This window comes from Pristiophorus japonicus, chromosome 2, assembly GCF_044704955.1.
Source record: "Pristiophorus japonicus isolate sPriJap1 chromosome 2, sPriJap1.hap1, whole genome shotgun sequence".
In the NCBI taxonomy this organism is placed as follows: Eukaryota; Metazoa; Chordata; class Chondrichthyes; family Pristiophoridae; genus Pristiophorus; species Pristiophorus japonicus.
The window spans coordinates 175,525,494-175,549,041 of record NC_091978.1 but is presented as its reverse complement, the minus strand read 5'-3'; the positions used below and the strand labels follow the sequence as shown (position 1 = coordinate 175,549,041).

The window sequence follows — 23,548 nt, the reverse complement described above, 5'->3', positions numbered from 1 at the left end:
AGGACCAGATCTAAGATAGCTTGCCCCCTGGTTGGTTCCATTACATACAGCTCAAGGAACCCGTCCCTTATGCACTCTATGAACTCTTCCTCAAGGCTACCCTGACCAATTTGATTTGTCCAATCAATATGGAGGTTAAAATCATCCATGAGTAGTGCAGTTCCCTTTTTATAAGCCCCCACTATTTCCTGGTTTGTGCTCCGACCAACAGAGTTGCTACTGTTAGGGGGCCGAAATACTACGCCCACCAGTGACTTTTTCCCCTTATTATTCGTTATCTCCACCCAAACTGTTTCAACATCCTGATTCTGTGAGCATATATCGTTTCTCACTGTTGCAGTGATTCCATCCTTTATCAATAGAGCTACACCACCTCCCTTTCCTTTCTGTCTATCCTTGCGGATTGTTAAATACCCCTGAATATTTAATTCCCAGTCCTGGTCACCTTGCAACCTCGTCTCTGTAATGGCTATCTGATCATACCCATTTGTCTCAATTTGTGCCATCAACTCATCTATTTTGTTACAAATGCTACGTGCATTTAGACAAAGAGGCTTTAAATGTGTTTTATTACCCTTTTTTCCTGCTTGTTTCCTATCTCCTTCAAGCTCATTTTCTTTATTTTTGCTTTCTAATTCCAGCTTTTCTCCCCACCCTACTGAATCTACTCTAAGGACTCCTGCACTACCTGTCTTACCCTCCTCTTCTGTCCGGCGGTCACCCACTCCCTCTCTGCCTGCACACTCTTAAGCTGCGGGGTGACCACCTCTAGAAACATGGAGCTTGAGTTGGTGCAGCCGGAGACACCTCCTACACACATGGTCGTCCCGGCTGCGCGAAGCATCCAGGATTTCCCACATGCCACAGGATGTGCAATCCACGTGACTGAGCTGCCCTGCCATCCCTCTAGTTACCCTCGCAACTATCAAGTAGAACTAAACGCTAAACCTTAGCAAAACACACCAGCAACTACTCAGTAAACAGCTGATTTAATGAACTGGTTCGCCTTAGATAATAAGGATCACATATATTTACTTCCAGTTCTTACTCACTAACCTACAACAATGCCAAATGTTTCCTATCGAAAGAAAAGAAAAGGATAAAATACTCACCAATCCACCAGCCAATCACTTACTTAGCTTGGCTGTGACGTCACACTTCGATTTCTTTTTACTACTTTGTTTATTTTCTGCTCCTGCTGCAGCTGGTCTCCTTCCAACTGCCGCTGTTCCAAGCTGCCGCCGCCCGTAGTAGTCCCACGCCCGCTCCGCACTCGCGATGCTGGCCTCCTCCCGACTCTAGTCTCTAGTGAATACAAGCCTAGTCGACACAATCTCCTCTCATAAGGCAGTCTGCCATCCCAGGAATCAGTCTGGTGAACCTTCGCTGCACTCCCTCTATGGCAAGTACATCCTTTCTTAGGTAAGGAGACCAAAACTGCACACAATACTCCAGGTGCGGTCTCAGCAAGGCCCTGTATAACTGTAGTAAGACATCCTTGCTCCTGTACTCAAATCCTCTTGCAATGAAGGCCAACATACCATTTGCCTTCCTAACTGCTTGCTGCACCTGCATGTTTGCTTTCAATGACTGGTATACAAGGACACCCAGATCCCTCTGTACATTGACACTTCCCAAGCTATCACCATTTAAATAATACTTTGTCTTTGTTTTTCCTACCAAAGTGGATAACTTCACATTTATCCACATTATACTGCATCTGCCATGCGTTTGCCCACTCACTTCAACCTATCTAAATCGTCTTGCAGTGTCTTTGCATCCTCCTCACAACTCACAATCCCACCTAGTTTTATGTCATCAGCAAATATATATATATATTGTGACTAGCTGGGCCACAAGCACTGATCCCTGTGGTACCCCACTCGTCACTGCCCGCCACCCCGAAAATGACCCGTTTATTCCTACACTCATTCCTGTCAGTTACCAGTTTTCAATCCATGCCAGGACATTACCCCCAGTCCTATGTGCTTTAATTTTGCACATTAATCTCTTATGTGGGACTTTATCAAGGACCTTCTGAAAATCCAAATACACTACATCCACTGGTTCTCCCTTATCTATTCTATCAGTTACATCCTCAAAAAACTCCAGTAGGTTTGTCAAACACGATTTTCCTTTCATAAATCCATGTTGACTTGTCTAATCCCGTTGATATTATCCAAGTGTGCTGTTATCACATCCTTTATAATAGACACTAGCATTTTCCCTACTACTGATGTTAAGCTAACCGGACTGTAGTTCCCTGTTTTCTCTCTCCCTCCTTTTTTAAATAGTGGGGTTACATTTGACATCCTCCAATCTGCAGGAACTGTTCCATAATCTATAGAATTTTGGAAGATGACAACCAATGCATCCAATATTTCCATGGCTACCCCTTTTAGTACTTTGGGATGCAGATCATCAGGTCCTGGGGATTTATCTGCCTTCAGTCCCATTACTTTCTCCAACACTATTTTCTTACTAATAGTAATTTCCTTTAATTCCTCTTGCTCACCAGACCCTTGCTTCCCTAGCATTTCTGGGTCCTCTTCCGTGAAGACAGAACCGAAGTATTTATTTAATTGTTCTGCCATTTCCTTGTTCCCCATTATAAATTCTTTCGTTTCTGGCTGTAAAGGACCTACATTTATCTTCACTAATCTTTTTCTTTTTATGTACTTGTAGAAACTTTTGTAGTCGGTTTTTATGTTCTTTGCAAGTTTACTCTCGTACTCTCTTTTTCCCTTGTTAATCAATCTCTTGGTCCTTTTTTGCTGAACTCTAAACTGCTCCCAATCCTCAGGCTTGCTACTTTTTCTGGCAACTTTGTATAACTCCTCTTTGGATCTAATACTGTCCTTAATTTATTTTGTTAGCCATGGTTGGGTCACTTTTCCTTTTGTGTTTTTACGCCAGAAAGGAATGTATAACTGTTGCAATTCATGCATTCGTTCCTTAAATATTAGTCATTGCTTATCCACCGTCATGCCTTTCAATGAATTTTACCAATCTATCGTAGCCAATTAATTCCTCATACCTTTGTAGTTTTCTTTGTTTAGATTTAGGACCCCAGTTTCGGATTGGACTACTTCACTTTCCATCTTAATAAAAAATTAAATCATGTAATAGTCACTCTTCCTTAAAGGACCCTGCACAACAAGACTGTTAATTAACCCCGTCTCATTGCACAATACCCAATCTAGGATAACCTGTTCCCTGCTAGGCTCCTCAACGTACTGGTCTAAAAAACTATCTCGTACACACTCCAGGAATTCATCTTTCACAGTATTATTACTAATTTGGTTTGGCCAGTCTATATGTAAATTAAAGTCACCTACGATTACTGTAGTACCCTTGTTACATGCATCTCTAATTTCCTGTTTGATGCCGTCCCCTACAGTACTACTATTGTTTGTTTGGAGGCTTGTAGACAACTCCCACCAATGTTTTCTGCCCCTTGGTGTTCCTCAGCTCCACCCAGACTGATTCTACATCTTGATTTTCTGAGCCAATATCCTTTCTCACTATTGCTCTGATTTCATCCTTTACTAACAACACCACACCACCCCCTTTTCCTTTTTGCCTGTCCTTCCTAAATATCAAATATCCTTGGATATTCAGTTCCCAACCCTGGTCACCCTGCAACCGTGTCTCCATAATTGCAACTATATCGAATCAGTTTACATCTATTTGCGCTGTTAATTCGTCTACCTTATTGCGGATGCTTCGTGCATTCAGATACAGTGCTTTTAGATTTGTCTTTTTAACATTATTAGACATCTTAATATTATTTTGTGCTATAGCCCTATTTGTCTTATCACTATTTTTTTCTTACCTGGATCCTATTTGTTAGTGCACTCTTTTGTTTGTATGCTCTGTCCCTTTCTGACATAATCTGGCTATCCTTACCACAATCACTTTCCTGCATTGCTTCCTTTTCTTTTCTCTTTAGTATTCTAGACTTCTCTCTCCACTGGGACCCTCCTTCCCCCGCCCCCCCACCCTTATTTAGTTTAAAGCCCTGTCTACCTCCTAGTTATTCGATTCGCTAGAACTCTGGTCCCAGCATAGTTCAGGTGTAGTCCGTCCCCATGGAACAGCACTCTCTTTCCTGAGTATTGATGCCAGTGCCCCTCGAATTGAAACCCACTTCTCCCACACCAACCTCTGAGCCACGCATTCATCTCCCTGATTCTATTGACCCTATGCCAATATGCTCGTGGCTCAGGTAATAATGCAGAGGTTACCTTTGTGGTTCTGCTTTTCAATTTAGTCCCTAGCTGCTCAAACTCTCTCAGCAGAACCTCTTTCTTACTCCTACCTATATATCAGTGCGTATCTTAAATTCATGGCCTCTTGTCTTTAATTTAACTACCAGTACAAATGATTAGTGTTTATCTTGTGTATTCCTTTCATTATTTTGAATATCTCTTATCAAATCTCTCTTCGGTCTTCTCCATTTGAGAGAATACAGCCCTAGTTGCTCTAGTCCTTCCTCATAACTCAGGCACCTGATGCCTGGTATCAATTGGTAAATTTGCATTGTACTTTTTCTAGGGCTTTGATAGTGCTCCAGTAGTGAGGAACCCGAAACAGCACACTATATTCCAGACAGAGCTTAACCGTAATTTTGTACGGAGTCATCATGACCTCTTGCTTTTGCATTAACTCAACAACAGCAGCAACTTGCATTTATGTAGTCCCTTTAGTGTAGAGGCGTAGTCGTAGACGCATCATGAGACACAAATGAGTCAAAGAAGGAGCTACTAGGATGAGTGACCAAAAACTTGGTCAGAGATGGATTTTAAGGAGGGTCTTAAAGGAGGAAAAGAAGATGGAGAGACGTGAAGTATAGGGAGGGAAGTCCAGAGTACAGGACCTAGAAGACTGAAGGTACTGCCAATGATAGGGCAAGGGGGGGAGGGCACAAGAGACCATAGTTGGAGGAACGCAGAGTTCTGGGGAGAGTTAAACATGAGGACAGAAAAGAAAAGGAAAGACTTGCATTTATGTAATGCCTTTCACAAACTCAGCCGTCCCAAAGTACTTTATAGCCAATGAAGTACCTTTGACGTGTAGTCAGTGTTGTAATCACAGAATGGTTACAGCACAGAAGGAGGCCATTCGGCCCAATGAGCCTGTGCTAGCTCTTTGCAAGAGCACTACAGCTAGTCCCACTCCCCTGCCCTTTTCCCATAGCCCTGTTTAAAAAAAAAAAAATTCCTTCAGGTACTTATCCAATTCCCTTTTGAACGCAATGCTTGAGTCTGCCTCCACTACCCTTTCAAGCAGTGCATTCCAGATCATAACCACTCGCTGCGTAAAAAGGTTTTTCCTCATGTCGTCTTTGGTTCTTTTGCCAATCACCTTAAATCTATTTTCTCTGGTTCTCAACCCTACCACCACTGGGAACAGTTTCTCTCTGTCTCGACCCCCCCCCCCCCCATGATTTTGGAAACCTCCATCAAATCTCCTCTCAAACTTCTCTAAGGAGAATAACCCCAGCTTCTCCAGTCTGTCCACGTAACTGAAGTCCCTCATCCCTGGAATCATTCTCGTGAATCTTTTCTGCACCCTCTCTAAGGCCTTCACATCTTTCCTAAAGTGCACTGCTCAGAATTGGACACAATACTCCAGTTGAGGCAGTGTTTTATAAAGATTCATCATAACTTCCTTGCTTTTGTACTCCATGCCTCTATGTATGAAGCCTAGGGTCCCGTATGCATTTTTAAGTGCTTTATCGACTTGCACTGCCACCTTCAACGATTTGTGCACATATATTTCCAGTTCTCTCTCTTCATACACCCCCTTTAGGATTGTATCCTTTAGGTTATATTGCTTCACCTCATTCTTCCTACAAAAATGTATCACTTTGTACTTTTCTGCGTTAAATTTCATCTGCCATGTGTCCACCCATTTCACCAGCCTGCCTGTCTTCTTGAAGTCTATCACTATCTTCCTCACTGTTCACTATACTTCCAGGTTTTGTGTCATCTGCAGATTTTGAAATTGTGCCCTGTACACCCAAGTCTAAGTCATTAATATATATCAAGAAAACCAGTGGTCCTAGTACCGACCCCTGGGAAACACCACTCTAACTTCCTCCAGTCCGATGTAGGAAACACGGCAGCCAATTTGCTCACAGCAAGCTCCCACAAACAGCAGTGTGATAATAACCAGATAATCTGTTTTGTGAAGTTGATTAAGGGATAAATATTGGCCAGGACTCCCCTGCTCTTCTTTGAAATAGTGTAATGGCGTCTTTTACATCCTCTTGAGACAGCAGACAGGGCCTCAGTTTAACATCTTATCTGAAAGACGGCATCTCCAACATTGAAGCACTTCCTCAGTCCTGCACTGGGTCAGCCTAGATTTTTGTGCTCAAGAGTCTCTGGAGTGGGTCTTAAACCCACAACCTTCTGACTCCAAGATGAGAGTGTTACTCATTGAGCCACAGCTGACACCATGGTTGAGCAGGATTTGGATGAGCTGAAGTTTACGGAGGGTGGAGAATAGTCAGGAGAGCATTAGAATAGTTGGAGTTGAAAAGGGCACGAATGAGGGTTATAGCAGCAGGTGGGCTGAGGCAGGGGTGGAGGTAAGTGATGTTACAGAGGTGGAAGTAAGTGGCCTTTGTGATGGAGACTTATGGGATTGGTAGCACAATTGGTTGAATAGGATGCTGAGATTGGGAACAGTCTGATCCAGCCTGAGACAGTGGTTGGGGAGGGGAATGGAATTGGTGGCAAGGATATGAAGTTTGTGGCAAGGGTGGAAGACGATGGCTTCAGTCTTTCTAATGTTTATATGGGAGGAAATTCCGGCTCATTCAAGACTGGTTAGTGGACAAACAGTCTTGACAACACGCAGTTAATCGTGGGGTCAGGAAAGGTAGAGCTGGGTGTTCCCAGCATACATGTAGAAGGTGGCCCCATATCTGCAGATTATGTCGTCAATGGCAACATATAACTGAGGAAGAGGAAGGGGACAAGGATGGATCTTTGTGGGCTACTGGAGGTGCAAGGGCCACTCAATTGTACCAAATCCCTACAACAAAATATAATAAGAATAAAACTGAATGGACCACCCAGCATTAACGTAGGCATCGGATTTGGACACAACAAAGGCCTGATTGGAGAGATTCAAATATGGAGTTGTGAGAAAAATGGACACGGGATTTGGGAGGCTACAACACATTCAAGGAATTAGGAGAGAAAAATGAGGTCCCCCTCAGTATAAACTCCAAAATTCCATTTACTTTCTTGATTTTTTTTTTTTAACCTGTCCATCCACTTTAATGTACCTACACATTAGACTTCTTTGCATTGAGTGGTTTATCATTGAAAGTATATTTCTATTTTATTTAATTTTTGTTCCTAACATACATTTCTGTGTAAATCCTCACCCGGTGCAGCAATCCGTTTCTTATGATCAAATTTGCTTTAATTCACAGGTTCCAAGGTCATATTGGCAGGTGGTACTAAACTTCCATTTTCTCACAAGCCACTGTTGTTGTATAATGGAGAGCTAACATGTCAGACACAGAGTGGGAAAATCAACACTATTCCCTTAAGCACGCACACTTTCCTTGGCGGATTGAAGGACCTTGGACTTAATGACCTCCAGACAGTGTTGACCCAGAGTTTAATGCTGAAAAGGTGGGATAGATTTTGTAAGGAATAGCGAAAACATGCTAGCTGTGTAGATACCCACAAATTGATTTCATGAAAAGTTGTTTGAATTCTGAAATGCTACTTTTAATCCTTTTGATTAAAAAAAATTACATGATGCTAATAGTTTCTGGAATTGACAAGTACTGACTTGATGGTTGTAACAGCAACTATTCTGAGTAGGAAGAGAATAAAAATACTGCAAATTGTGTGTTTATGTTCTTGAAAGTTTTAAAAAGTTAATTTCTATTCTGCCTCATCGCCACCAGAAATTCATGGTTGTATTATCCTCTCTATACCTGGAAGGGGAAAAATAAAACATTACATTTTAAGTATATAATATATATATAAATAATACTTACCTGGTTCTTAGCTTGCACAATTGAAATCCACAGCTCCACAGTGTTCTCCGATGTTCAGTGTTTGAAACTGCAGGGACACTCAATAGGGAATTGCCAGGCTTTGTGCCTTAAAAATATGATAAATGGGGATATCTTATTGCAGCACCACCCACAGGTTATTACAAATGTAACAGGTCGACACAATTAGTGGAAATTTTCATAAAGAATGTTTACAGGTGACAGGACATACCAAATTCTGATTTTTTTGTAAAAGCTGTCCCTTAGTCCAGTGACTCTCAAACTAATTGTAGCGTCCCATTGCTCTCTCGGCTGAGCTCAGCACAAAGTTCATGTTTGAGATGCCCCTGGTCTCTGTGGCTTGGTACTACAACACTGTGCACATATCCACTTTTAAATCATGCTTAAACACCCAAACTATTCTGAAGTCATATTACCATCCTGTGTGTTCAATCTTTCTTGTGACTCCTGCAGATTTACTGAAGCATGGGATGTGTGCAAAGTACTTAGTGATACTTCAGCATGGACTGAGTTCGCTCGAGCTTGCCTCCACCACATGGAGGTGGAGTTTGCAATCCGTGTGTATCGTATGATTGGAAATGTAGGAATGGTGATTTCACTGGAACAGATCAAGGTTGGTACTGATGAGGATGACTGAAAATATATTTATTAATTACTATTATAGGGCTCAATTTTCCACAGTTACCTTCACCGTATTTTTGGTGCGTGCCGCTTTTTTGGGCGTAAATTAAAATATCCAAGTTTCCCCTAAGTTTCTGCGCCAGCGTAACTCATTTTAGTTTAGGATTTTTCTGCATCATAGAAGGCATAACCTGATGTCTGCACCAGTTTTTCACATTTAAGCAAGTTTGGCCAACTTGTATCTCTCCTAGGACGGCGTATGTGACCACTCCCAAAAAACCTTCTGGGCACAAGGAAAACCAGCGCACATTTAAAAAATTGATGTAGAAAGACGCCATTGTTTTTTTGCGAAGTTTTGGAGGGAGTCAAGAAGACAAAGAATATGCATTGTGAAGCTTAATTTTTTCAAACTCAAAAGGGAGAAAATGGAAGTCTAATGCAATTCTTTAATTTTGGATTTTTTCAAAGTGCCATGCCACTACCGAACGTCTCCTCACCGGGCTCAAGGGTGGAGTGTTGGCCGGCAGAATCGCTCCCTCACCCGGACACACGGGCTTGGGTTCAAAAGAAGCCTGGGTGGGGTTGGAAGCCAAACTGAAGGGATGAGAAGCCTTACACTATACAGCAGCTTCAAAAGAAGGTGGGGTGCGGTTGGGGGGGTGGGGGGGCGCTAGTGGTGGTGGATGGCTACCCCTTTGTCCGGGCGAGGGAGAGATTTTGCCGGCCGACCCTCTAGCCCGGTGAGGAGACGTTTGGTGGGGTGGTACTTTGAAAAAAATATAAAATTAAAGAATTGCATTAGACTTCGTGGCCCCAAATGTCCTCATTGAATGCCTTGCTTCCTGTTCTAAGAAAGCCTATTGCGCACGCGCAGACCATGGTGTGGTCCATACTTGGATGTCGACCTTGGGGATGGAGAGAGAGGAGAGAAGCTATAACTCCTTGTCCTGCTGTTTTGAGCTTTTTGCAAAGCTACAATTTAATTATGGGGGTGATATTGACAATTCTATACCTCGTACAAGCCTTCTGCATGATGGTGCTGCGGAGGAGACGATTGATTCGATGTCATTGCATGGGGAACCTCAGAGCACGTAGGATGATGGGCAGGAGGCCTTACACAGGTCGGGTATATCGAGACAGGTGTTCATACCTGCACCTGAGTGATGCAGACTGTGGCAGAAGGCTGTGTTTCTGCAAAGAAGTTGTAACCGAGATCTGTGAGTTAGTAAAAGCAGACCTGCAACCTAGAAGCGTCAGGAAGACTGCTTTGTCAGTTGAAGTGAAGGTTACAGCTGCACTTTCATTTTATGCATCTGGATCATTCCAGGCCACAACCGGGGATGTGTACGCCATTTCTCAACAGGCAACACATATCTGCATTCGGCAGGTGACTGCTGCACTATATGCCCGGAGGAATGACTACATAAAGTTTCCCATGACTGCCCAGGCAATGCGTGACTGGGCTGTGGGCTTCTCCAGGATTGCTGGCTTCCCAAAGGTACAGGGCTGCATTGATTGTACCCACACGGCCTTGCGAGCACCTTTGGAGGATTCCGAGATGTACAGGAACAGAAAAGGCTTTCACTCCATGAATGTGCAGCTTATGTGTGACGACATGCATTGCATCATGTCAGTTGATGCGAGATACCCTGGGAGCACCCATGATGCGGTCATCCTACGCAAGAGCCATGTTTCAGTAGCAGCCAGAAGGGCAGAGCTGGCTGCTGGGAGGCAAAGGGTACGGCCTCGTCACTTGGCTCATGATGCCCCTACGCGTAACCCGGACGGAAGCTGACCGAAATACAACATATCGCACATTGTGACGTGCAGCATAATAGAGAGGATCATTGGCATCTTGAAACGCCATTTCTGATGCCTGGACCATTCTGGAGGCTACTTGCAATACTCCCCTGAGATTGTCGGTCAGTTTACTGTTGTGTGCTGCATGCTGCATAACTTAGCCATCATGAGGCAGCAGCAGATGGTAGTAGAAGACCCACCTGAGGTGAGAGTGGCTGATGATGAAGAGGAAGATGCAGATGATGAGGAAGAGGAGGAGGACGAAGGAGCCATGCAACTACCTGAACCCGGAGCATGATGGCGGAGGCGGGCGGGCCGTTGTGCCCCTTTAACGATTGCTTGAGCCTTGCGCCAGCAGCCCATCTGTGAACGCTTTTCTGCCTGAAGGCTCAGCGGCAACTATTCCAAATGGACCATGTTTACTGTTTGGACCTGTTCTGTAATGTTGTGTTGTGTTAATGGAACAAATAATGGAAATGATTCTTCTTTACATTTGGAAAAGCAAAATTCGGTCAGGCAGAGTCAGCATGGATTTTTGAAGGGGAAATCATATTTGACAAATTTGCTGGAATTCTTTGAGGATGTAACGAACAGCATGGAAAAAGGGGAACCAGTGGGTGTGGTGTATTTGGACTTCCAGAAGGCACTTGCCGAGGTGCCACAGAAAAGGTTACTGCACAAGATAAAAGTTCACGGGGTTGGGGATAATATATTAGCATGGATAGAGGATTAGCTAATGAACAGAAAACAGAGAGTCGGGATAAATGGTTCATTCTCTGGTTGGCAATCAGTAACCAGTGGGGTGCCGCAGGGATCAGTGCTGGGACCCCAACTATTTACAATCCATATTAACGACTTGGAAGAAGGGACTGAGTGTAATGTAGCTAAGTTTGCTGACGATACAAAGATGGGAGGAAAAGCAATGTGTGAGGAGGACACAAAAAATCTGCAAAAGGACATAGACATGCTAAGTGAGTGGGCAAAAATTTGGCAGATGGAGTATAATGTTGCAAAGTGTGAGGTCATGCACTTTGGCAGAAAAAAAATCAAAGAGCAAGTTGTTGTTTAAATAGAGAAAGATTGCAAAGTGCTGCAGTACAGCGGGACCTGGGGGTACTTGTGCATGAAACACAAAAGGTTAGTATGCAGGTAGAGCAAGTGATCAGGAAGGCCAATGGAATCTTGGTCTTTATTACAAAGGAGATGGAGTATAAAAGCAGGGAAGTCTTGCTACATTTATACAGGGTATTGGTGAGGCCACACCTGGAATACTGCGTGCAGTTTTGGTTTCCATATTTACGAAAGGATATACTTGCTTTGGAGGCAGTTCAGAGAAGGTTCACTAGGCTGATTCGGGAGATGAGGGGGTTGACTTATGAGGAAAGGTTGAGTAGGTTGGGCCTCTACTTATTGGAATTCAGAAGAATGAGAGGTGATCTCATCGAAACGTATAAAATTATGAGGGGGCTTGACAAGGTGGATACAGAGAAATGTTTCCACTGATGGGGGAGACTAGAACTAGAGGGCATAATCTTAGAATAAGGGGCCACCCATTTAAAAACAGAGTTGAGGAGGCATTTCTTCTCTGAGGGTTGTAAATCTGTGGAATTTGCTGCCTCAGAGAGCTGTGGAAGCTGGGACATTGAATAAATTTAAGACAGAAATAGACAGTTTCTTAAACGTTATGGGGAGCAGGCAGGGAAGTGGAGCTGAGTCCATGATCAGATCAGCCATGATCTTATTGAATGGCGGAGCAGGCTCGAGGGGCCGTATAGCCTACTCCTGTTCCTATTTCATATGTTCTTATGTTTAGTTCAAAAAGTTGTGTTAATAATTGAACAAATAATGGAAATGATTCAGTTATAATTTAAAATATATTTTCAAAAGTTTAACACTAGTTTGTACTTAATTTAACTTTAATAAAAATATTCTTGTATCAAACTTTAAAGTTTTCAGTTAAGATCACTTACAAACTTTAAGATCACTTACAAACTTTTAAACTTGTAAATTTACGTAACTTACCAAAAAATTTTAATTTGAGAACAGTATCAACAATAATAACAACAACAGCAGCAAAGAAAGGCTGCACCCATCTCTTCACCGCCTTATTCTAAGACCGCCCGCTGCGCTTGGTCTTGTTGACTCCACTCCTACCCGCAGGCGGTGACGCAGTGTTTCTCTGGTTGGTACCAAGTTTATTTTTTTGAGCATCTCTGGCAATGCGCACTTGTTGGGGGACCTGGGCAGGCTGTAATGTGGAAGGCCCGACTTGGGCCTCTTCAGAGGCTGGTCTGGGGATTGGATTAGGAGTGGCAGTTGATTCTGTCAATGGCCATGGGGTCTGGGCGTGTTCCCTTATTGCAGCAGCTAATTCCGACATTCCCTCCCTCGTACCCTGACAATGTATCAGCTACCTGCAACATTCCCTCCCTCATGTTCACCGATAGTGTATCAGCTGCCTGCGACATTCCCTCCCTCATGTGCCTGGACAGTGTTCCCATTTCTCGTGAGCGTGTTGTTACTTCTGCTGACAGTCCCGATACCACTTCACCCACCCCTCTGATAGTGTCCAGGAGTGATTGCATGTCAGTGCTCTCTGCACTCATTGTCATCATCTGAACCACGTCTGTTATATCCTGCACCTCAGGAGAGCTCTGTTGAGCTCTTCTTCCCCTCCTCACCCTGGCTGTGGCTCACTGCATCCCACTGGGACCCACAGTCTCGGACGGTGAGAAACCATGGGATGTCCCAACACTTGTACCACTCAGGAAAGGGCCTGGTACCTCAATGGGCAGCACCTGCACCTCCTCCAGAGTGAGTTCAAAGTGGGAGCTTCATCCATCCCCTCTCTCACCCCTATGCTCTTGATCTGGAATGTCGGATTGGAAGATGTCCTCTTCAGGCTCGTCCACGTCTGAATCTTCTTCTACATCGGTTTCGGCCTCGTCGGGGTTGGCCTCAAGTTGTGCAAAATATAACAGAACAGACAAATGGTTAGCAACAGAGGAGGGGGCAGGGTGGCATGAGTAGACATACACAGCATAGGCTCCTTTAAAGGACCACGATGAATGATAGCACATTGCATCAACTGAAACGTAGCTGATGGAGACATCCCCATGAACCGAAGCATGGCTAGCCGCGCAGTAGTTAACATTTAGCAAAGCCAGACTGTGGAATTTGCAGGACTTCTCCTCTCCTTCGAGTGTGGCTCCAGCTTGTGCGGTTATGGTTGCTTTTCTCCAGGCAGGGCCCATCAAAGCAGCGACCCTCTCTTCCAACGGTGTCAGTCGGTGCAGACTTGCCGGGCTTTCTCCTGTTCGAGTTTTTTCCCTTTTGTTGTGTGCTACCTTCCTCTGCAAAGATGAAAATATAACTTTTTAGAGAGGGAGTCTTTCTGCTGGGTGGGACATATACAGATGGTCACATTTATAATTGCAATTCCATTGAATAAATGGAAATATTACTTGCACTAACTATTTGACTCAGGTCCTGCCACTTCTTTTTGCACTGGCCTCCAGACCTCGAGTAATCTTCTGCAAGTTGGTTCCAGTGTTTCTTCATTTCTTTGGGTGAAACTTTTATGTGACTTCTGCTGGTGTCCAGCTCGTGCCATTCGGCCTCAGTTACAGTAACTAGTGCCTCCACTTCATCCTTTGAGAAATTCTTGGTCCTTGAGCCACGTTACATATTGTATTGCTGCTCTGATTTTTCTACTGAGAATTAAAGTTCTCACATACAACTGGCTCTTTAAAAATGGCCGAATGCAAACTGAGAGGTGTACTGGACATGCATGTCCATAACAGTCACGTAAAAAAAGTCCTTGTTTTGCGCATGTGCAGAAGGGGGACATAGTTGTTTCAGTGCAGACATCAGGCTCCACCGCACGCCCCCGAAGCTAAAGGACAGGCTGCGCGGCACCAATTTAAATAAAATAGAACGGGGAAACTTGCAAATTATTTTTTTGGAATAGTCGCAGCCAAAAAAAACGGGCGTAATTCTTGCAATACGCCAAAAAACGGCATTGGGGAAAATTGAGCCTATAGAAAATAAGAATACACATATCATGGTTACATTGATCCATTGAATTATATCTTACTTATTTTAATATCTTCATTAGTTTTTGCTTTAGGCCTCAGGTTCTCACAAAAGCTTGGACTTGAAGTTGATATTTTTGATCAGAGCTGTGACTCTGAGGTGAATTTGGATTGCGCAGTCCAAGTATATTCTGTGCACCTAATTTCCCAGGACGAGTCAGTACCATTCAGTCAGCTGTACTGCTGTAAAATTTTTCGAGCTTCTAGCACTTGATCACCCAGTACCTTTTTCTAAATAATTTTGAAACACAAGAAGATAAATTTCAAAAGCTTAATTCCAGGAAAAGTAACTGTGTACTAATTATACACATGTAGCATTTGTTTTGTGTTCGATACATTTCAGAAAATGTATTGAGCTGAGAGAGTGTCTTTGTTTATGCTGAATTGTGAAGCCTACTTATTATTTCTCATTGTGTTTTGTTGACCGTTAGAAAAGGTCAATGCCAGTGGCTTACCTATGAGACAAAGATTATCATTTCTAACATGCATGAGACAGAAAGAGAAAGGCCTGGGGGTGGAAATTCGGTCTTCTGCCGTCCCTCTTAGCGCCCCGGAGGGATGGCAATGGCGGCAGAAAGCACTTGCACCTGGGCGGCCAGCTTCCAGTGCCTCGCCAGGACATTCGGTGCCAGTATCAACGGGATGCGGAGCATTACCACCCGGAAGTGGCGAGCCAGTGTGCAGCGCCCCTGGTTGTGACACCGGCTTAATCTTTGGTTGCCGCCCGACCCTTAGCGCTCCATTGCGCGCCCTGGTGGGTGTAGCAGCCGCAGTGAGGCAAGTAATGCAGACCTCAGGTAAATGTGATTTTTTTTTAATGTTATTTGCAATTTACATTGTGGTGGCGTGAGCTATGTATTAGGAATGTTTTTGGTGTTTTTTTTCCAGTTTTTTTTCCCCCCAGGCCTCTGTTATGGCACTCCAAGACTGGCTGTTTAGCTCAGGATTTTCCCTTGCTCAGCCAGCCTAGCGCCCAAAAGAGGCGTGCAATGCCTCCCTTAGCACCTCGCTCTAAACTCCGGGCCCAGCTGATGAATTTTGCAGCGACAGATGCAAGCCATTTGCCGGCGCAAAAATTTACCACTCTGCCCAGGACACCACCCCAATTGAGGTGCGACCGAATTTCACCCCCAAACAGTTTTACTCCATATTCTAAATAGATTTTTTTAAAGTTACATTTTGAAAGCAAACAATGTCTCTTGGAGGGAAACAGATACAAATGAAGGGTAGGGAGCTGGTTAGAGAGAAATAGGGGCTGAATTGAGAGGGAGTAACACATGCAGAAAATGGCAGACAGTTCCATTCTTCATTCTAATTTGATTTGTTTTTTAACTTTTAGCATGAAAGCAAATGGCCTTTTTGAGGGAAACATATAGGAAAGGAGGGAAACTGTTTGAAGATGAGATGGGTTCAGGCTTCTCACCACCTAATCTTGGAGGAAGTGAATGGAAGGTGAATGACAATGGAGCAATGGGGAGGTGTGAAAGGAGGGAATTGAGTAGGTAGTACAAAGGGGAAGAGGTAGGTGTAGTGATGGGAGTGAGAAGCTGGTAGGAAGGGGTAGGGAGTGTGAGGGTTGTGGGAGAGAGGACGTGATTGGGGAGAGGATGGTAAACAGCCACTGAGAACCACATTTTTCCTAGAGTCACTCCATCCCAAATGAAGCCTGCAATCATTGGTGAGTTCTTTCCCCATCACACAGCGCCATACCACTTCCCACCTGAAAGGAATAAAAAGCAGAAGACAGAAGGGTGTAAGTGCAGCGTGATGTTCCATAAACAGTTCCCATTATAAAATTTGAAATAGAAATTTATAATGGCAATATAAGAATAGAGACAGAATGTTTGACTTCTAAATTGGGACCGAATTACTGAATTGACTGTGGCAACCTTCAAAATAATAGTCTGTAATTGATGCAATTAAAACTGGTTTGTAATATGGTTCCACACGTGATGCTGACCAGTACTGTACTCACTTTCAAAGAACAGTTAGAGAAAGGTATTTTTTTACCATGGTTCATATTGGATATAGATATATTGTATTATATCGCCATGAAACTACGATTTTTTAAAATGAACTCTTCCTAACTTTCATCAATGTGTCCAAAGCTTCTTCCTAACATTTCTCCAGAAACACAGCAAGCGCCAATAAATAGCTCATCATTAGTGCAGTGTGCCACTCTGGTCACTTTCTCCCAGTACATCCATGTCTGCTTACTACCACAATCTTAACTTGATCAAGCAGTAAACTGTTCCAACATTCCCAGACCACATCTCTGGAGTGTAACAGATCATCTTGTCTTGCAGGTGATTGTCAATTATCAGTGTTATCAATCATACAGAGGAAAGTCTTGCTATTGCACAGTTGACTGTTAAAGCAAAATCAGGGTGGTCCCTTGCAGTTGGATTCTGGTGAATTTATAATGGGGAACAAAGAAATGGCAGACCAATTGAACAAGTACTTTGGTTCTGTCTTAACAAAGGAAGACATAAATAACCTTCCCGATGTACTAGGGGTCCAAAGGTCTAGTGAGAAGGAGGAACTGAAGGATATCCTTATTAGGTGGGAAATTGTGTTAGGGAAATTGACGGGATTGAAGACCGATAAATCCCCAGGACCTGACAGTCTACATCCCAGAGTACTTAAAGAAGTGGCCCTAGAAATAGTGGATGCATTGGTGATAATTTTCCAACAGTCTATCGACTCTGGATCAGTTCCTATGGACTGGAGGGTTGCTAATGTAACACCACTTTTTAAAAAAGGAGGGAGAGAGAAAACGAGTAATTATAGACCAGTTAGCCTGACATCAGTAGTGGGGAAAATGTTGGAATCAATTATTAAGGATGAAATAGCAGCACATTTGGAAAGCAGTGATAGGATTGGTCCAAGTCAGCATGGATTTATGAAGGGGAAATCATGCTTGACGAATCTTCTGGAATTTTTTGAGAATGTAACTAGTAGAGTGGACAAGGGAGAACCAGTGGATGTGGTGTATTTGGACTTTCAAAAGGCTTTTGACAAGGTCCCACACAAGAGATTGGTGTGCAAAATCAAAGCACATGGTATTGGGGGTAATGTACTGACGTGGATAGAGAATTGATTGGCAGGCAGGAAGCAGAGAGTCGGGATTAACGGGTCCTTTTCAGAATGGCAGGCAGTGACGGGACTGGACAGGTTAGATGCAGGAAGAATGTTCCCAATGTTGGGGAAGTCCAGAACCAGGGGACATAGTCTTAGGATAAGGGGTAAGCCATTTGGGACTGAGATGAGGAGGAACTTCTTCACTCGGAGAGTTGTTAACCTATGGAATTCCCTACCGCAGAGAGTTGTTGATGCCAGTTCATTGGATATATTCAAGGGGGAGTTAGATATGGCCCTTGGGGCTAAAGGAACCAAGGGGTATGGAGAGAAAGCAGGAAAGGGGTATTGAAGGAATGATCAGCCATGATCTTATTGAATGGTGGTGCAGGCTCGAAGGGCCGGATGGCCTACTCCTGCACCTATTTTCTATGTTTCTATGGCCCCAAGTTTCGCCATGATTTGCTCCTGATTTTTTGGAGCAACTGGTGTAGAACGGAGTATCTTAGAAATTGGAATTCTCGCCATTTAGTTTGCTCCAGTTCTAGTCAGTTAGAACAGTTTCACTTTGGAGCAGAATTTTTTTTTCAAAAGGGGGCGTGTCCGGCCACTTATGCCTGTTTTCAAAGTTTCGTCAGTGAAAACTTACTCCAAACTAACTTAGAATGGAGTAAGTGAAGATTTTTATACGCTCGAAAAAACCTTGTCTACACTTTAGAAAATCAGGCGCAGGTTACAAATCAGGCGTAGGGAATGGGGGGCGGTTTAAAGGGAAGTTTACAAACATTAAACACTTCAGTTTTAGAAATAAAGAGCCATCATCAATAATAAATGATAAATACATCAATAAATCAACCAATGAATCAATCAAAAAATATTAATAAGAAATAATTTTTTTTTTTAAATCAATAAATAAAACATTTTCTACTTACCGACTGCAGCACCGGGAGCCCTCCAACAGCGTGCTGGGATGCCCCCCCCCGCCAGTGTGTCTCTGTCAGTGTCTCTAGCTCTCTGTCTGTCTGTATGTGTGTCTCTCATTCTCTGTCTGTCAGTGTCTGTGTTTCTGACAGCAAGGGGAGGGGGGGAGCAAAGAGAGGGATGGGGGAGAAGGGGAAGAGTGGGAAGGGGGGGGAAAGGAGATGAGGGGGGGAAGGAGATGCGGTGGGGGGGGGGGAAGGAGAAGGGGGAGGGAGGCTGAATGGGCCGGGCCCGGCCGGGCCCGAGACTTCGGGCAGGGCCCAAGACTTCGGGCAGGGCCCGTCCCCAGCACCAGATTTTACAGATAGGTGGCGTTGGGTCGGGTCGGGATCGCGGGTCGGGTCGGGGGGAGCGTGGGTCGGGGTCGGGGGGTGGTGGGAGGGAGGTCGGTTCGGTTCGGTTCGGGTCGGGGGGAGGGAGGGAGAGGGAGGTCAGGTCGGGGGGAGGGAGGGAGGTCAGGTCGTGTCCAGTCGGTGGATGGGGGGGGGGGAAGCAGGAGTCGGGTCGGGTCCAGTCCAGGGGGTCGGGTCGGTTCCGGTCCGGGGGCGGGAAGCGGGAGTCGTGTCGGGTCCGGTCCGGAGGCGGGGGGCGGGAAGCGGGAGTCGAGTCGGGTCGGGAGGAAGCAGGAGCTGGCCGTGGGAGGAGCCTTATTCACGCAGCCCCAGTGAGGCCATTGGGCCAGGGCTAGGGGCTGCGTGCTTCGGCCCCTCCCACACAGTTTTGGGCGCCTGGAGCTACTGCACTGTAGCGCATGTGCAGAGGTCCTGGCACTGTTTTCAGCGCAGGGACCTAGCTCCGCCCCCTACAGCTGCGCCAAGCTGCAAACGACCTGCAGGGAGCTGGAGAATCTGGAAGTTTTTTTTAGGCGCACTTTGTGGCGCGAAAAACGGGCGTCCAGGTCGGGACTGCGCCGTTCTAGGCTCGGCTCGAAACTTGGGCCCTATGTGTGGGAATTGGAGACAGCCATGTTCCTACTATTTAGCAATTTACAGCAATACAATATCACAAGACCGCAAATCAATCCAAAAGTATACCACACACATTCTTCTCAACCTTACTTACCAACTAAGTTCATCAATGTGTAGAAAGCTTCTTTCCAACATTTGCAAGTTCTTTGCAGGCTAACAGAGAGGAGCACATTTTAAAAATTAGCAGAATACATTGGCATATTTATTTTAACACTTTTTTTTGGTCAGGGATGGAGCAATCATTTATTTCAGTACAGTGTCATTATTAATGTTTTAGGGAATAGAAGACCACAACCTACTAGCTGGCCACCTTGCGATGTTTACAAATGATTTCAATCTGGCACAGGATCTGTATCTGGCCTCCAGCTGCCCAATTACTGCGTTAGAGGTAAGAAGCTGAGTGTTATTTTAACAAGAACCCTTGATCTTTCAGCTAAGGATGTTTGCATTGTCAAGGTAGTGATGGTCCTTTCATTTAATGCATATTGTTTTACTTTCACTCTTTGCAATATTTGTTTTACTTTGCAGAAGACAGGATACCCGCAAACAAGAGTAAAGCTGTTAAAATAATCTAGCTAAACAGTGATGCATTTGGTTTTAGTATATATTGTGTTTACCCATGAAAAAGGAAATGAATAATTTGCTATTATCGCAAAATATGTTATTGGTAAAGCAACAAATAAGGGTTGGAGTGCTTAACATACTGCACCACTGAGTGGTGGCATATGCATTTACACATTGGCTCTGCCGTGCTTTGGTAGGGAGACAATGCAGGGTAAGATGCTTTCCTACAGGCTTGTGTATGCTGCCTGTATTCTATCCCACACCAAGCCCTATTCACTAATAACCCCTGTCCTCATTGGCCTACATTGACTTCCAGTACCCCAATGTCTCAAATTTAAAATTCTCATCCTCATGTTTAAGCCCCCCCATTGCCTGACCTCTCCCGATCTGCAACCTCCCCCAAAGCACCCCCAAACTCTCCATTCCTCAGACACTAGCTTCTATGACACATCCCCTTCCCTTCTCCCCATCACAGGCAGTCATGCCTTCATTCGTCTAGGCCTTGCACTCTATAATTTACTCCCTAAACCCTTCAGCCTCTCAACCTCTTTCTGATCCTTTAAGACCCAACTCTTTGACCAGGCTTTTGGTCACCTCTCCTAATATTTCTTTGGCTCAACATCCATTTTTTTGATTGCACCTCATGTAGATGTTTTTCTACATTAAAGGCAATATATAAATGCATGTTTCTTGCTGTTGTTAGGAGTAGGTTACCAGCCCTCTCAGCAGTGTTAGTGCAAGGCAGGAGCAGACACAAAAAAGGGAGGGAAAAAAGCATACACGCCATGTTGCTAAATCACATTATTTATTTTGATAGAAGTGATTATTGATTGCGTGTACCAGCTTTCTCAGTCAGTTGAACTATGTCCAAACTAACCTTAATGTGCAGTTTGTTCCTTTTTTCCAGTCTTATTTTAAAGATGTTAAAGCAAAATGTTGTTTGAAAAAAATCAATGACTAAAATTGATTTTTCAATTTGTACTGCTCTGCAAACAAAAAAAATGTGTTAGAAAAATAGTGGCTAGGTAATATTTATTAGTTTACAAGTTCCTCATTGTCTGTAGGGAACCTTCTAAAGAAGATTAGAAACTGGGAATCAATACTGCATTTTAAATGGACTTTGAGTGCTTGTTGGCTATACTTATCACCTCCGTGAGTTCCTTGGGTCTTTGCAGTCTATATAACATTCTAACTTACAACAGTATCTATGCATTATATCCTAGAAATGCTGAATGAGGAGCTAATTGCAGACAATATTTAAATGGCAGAATATTGTCATAATTTGCCTAAACAGGAGGGTGGGAAGGGAAGAGTTTGGTACTTCCTCATTTATTCAATCTCCACATACATACAGGATACTGCCATCCCCCACAGAACCTTCCACCATATAAGGATTCAGTCTCGACAACTAATGTCACATTAGTTCTGGTTCTCTTGTTGTCATCATTAGATCTCTGTTTCCCACACCGGAAACAGTTTATAGTGCTATGTGTTCTCTTTCACAAAACAGTGGAAAAACCTCTGTTGCAATCCTAGGGCTCGGAGACCGATTTGTTTTGTAAGTTATGTCACATCATCATCATCATAGGCGGTCTGTCGAACGAGGATGACCTGCTTCCACGAGTTCACAGGTGTTTCGATGAAGGATCCGATGTTCCAGTCCTGAACTTCAATTGAGGGGGTGGAAGATGCCTGTGCGTGGATTTTTTTAACATTTGGTGACCGTTGCACATCAGCCACCACACGGGCTTGACAGAGCTAGGCCTTTATCCAGTGACAAGGGTTAACTAGGACGTGCTCTGGAGACCTGCTCTGCTGCATGGACCTAGTGTGCACACATAGCGCAGTGGGGCAGGCTCATGCTGCCCCTGGGCCCTCGGCTCTTCTGAGCGCCATACCCTCATCTGTCGCACCTCGGCCACAATCTCTCACCGCTCCTCCACCATAAATATTAACGCATCTCGCCACAAACACTCGCCGCTCATCCGCCCCGACCTTCCCACTCCTCTGTACCTGGGCCCGGCCGATGTTCCTGCCCATGCTCCAAAACGCCGACCAGGGTTTTAATGACTTCACCCAGTTGCCCATCTCAAAATTGTCGCATACTTGGAGCAGCTTGCGCTGGAGGTTGAAGTGGTATGCCGCTCCAGCTCTTTTATAGCCCGACCTGCGGAGCTGTTCTCTCCCGATCTTCTGACTCACGTGATTGGTCAGATCTGGTGCTACCACACTTCTGACTGACTTCCTTACTTCAAAAATGGCCCATTTGGAGAACTAGAGTTGCCAGTAGGACCTTGCTTCACTGGAGACTGTTCTTGACATGACACAACAACTACCACAATGATGATTGTTTGATCTTTTAAACCTATAAAGTGATGTCTTTAAAAACAGTATATAATTAAAATTGTAAAGTAATATTAACCATGCAATGTAATAGATATTGGGGGCAAAATTTCCCTGCACCCCGTTTAGGGCACACAATTAGAATTAAATGAAGATTTAGCGCCCGGCAAGATGGGCAACTAAATGTACCAGAATTGGGGTCTTTGACGCAAAAAAAACTGTGGGGCGTAATTCGCCTCCGCGGGACGGTAGTGCAGCGTTAGCGTGGCAGATGCGTGGCGCTGATGACGTCAGCGCGATGTGGATGTATCACGTTGGCACGTCATAACGTCCCTCCCCTTTTAACTCTGCACCCGCTTTCCTGACGCCTACTGGGCCACCAGGGAGTGTTTCGGGGGTGCAGCCGAACCAGCGGCCGCCATTGTTGGGCCAATTGCAAAGTTGGCCGACAAAAAACAGATGGCTACGGCGCAAGGCCATCCCCTTTAAGGGCGGCCACTGTGTCTCAGCCACCACAGCTTTGCTACCCGTAAAGCTGTCGGTGGCAACGCACCGCGCCAACTTCACGCACGCAGGGCAATTTCCCCTGCAGGGCGTAAAGGGGTTGGCATGCACGGCGATGATGTCATTGCCGTGTGCGCCGCCGCCGGGGCGAAAACTATGGGGCGTGGCACAAAGCCGCCAGCCCAGGGCAATTCCAGACGGGTCGCTTCTGCCGCCTGCTTCTGTTGAAAAGTCCTTATCACCCCGTTAGCGCCGCCAGGAGGCGCTAACGCGTCTTTCAGAAAGGGGCAATTTCGGCCCCATTGTCTCATGGAAGAACTCTGATCATGTATAGTAGCTCATTTTAAATATTTATTATTCTGTCTGAATTAAGATAGACATTTTGTGAGAGTTTTATTTCATAAGTGATGCACTATTTTTATTATGCAGATGCGGAGGGATCTACAACATTGGGACAGTGCACTGCAGTTGGCTAAACGGCTGGCTCCTGATCAGATCTCATTTATCTCCAAAGAATATGCTATTCAACTGGAGTTCACGTATGT

At 44.6% G+C, this 23,548-nt stretch overlaps 1 protein-coding gene across 3 annotated transcripts in view; it reads left to right on the top strand.

The window, feature by feature from the left end:
* The window catches only part of wdr19 (WD repeat domain 19), a 207,555-nt gene that overhangs the window by 73,987 nt on the left and 110,020 nt on the right, over positions 1-23,548 (top strand). For all 3 annotated transcript variants that reach the window (XM_070870424.1, XM_070870419.1, XM_070870426.1), the window contains 4 exons: positions 7,454-7,658; positions 8,504-8,663; positions 19,870-19,980; positions 23,433-23,542. In XM_070870424.1, the coding sequence (XP_070726525.1) occupies positions 7,454-7,658; positions 8,504-8,663; positions 19,870-19,980; positions 23,433-23,542 (586 nt within the window). The remainder of the gene's footprint in view (positions 1-7,453; positions 7,659-8,503; positions 8,664-19,869; positions 19,981-23,432; positions 23,543-23,548) is intronic.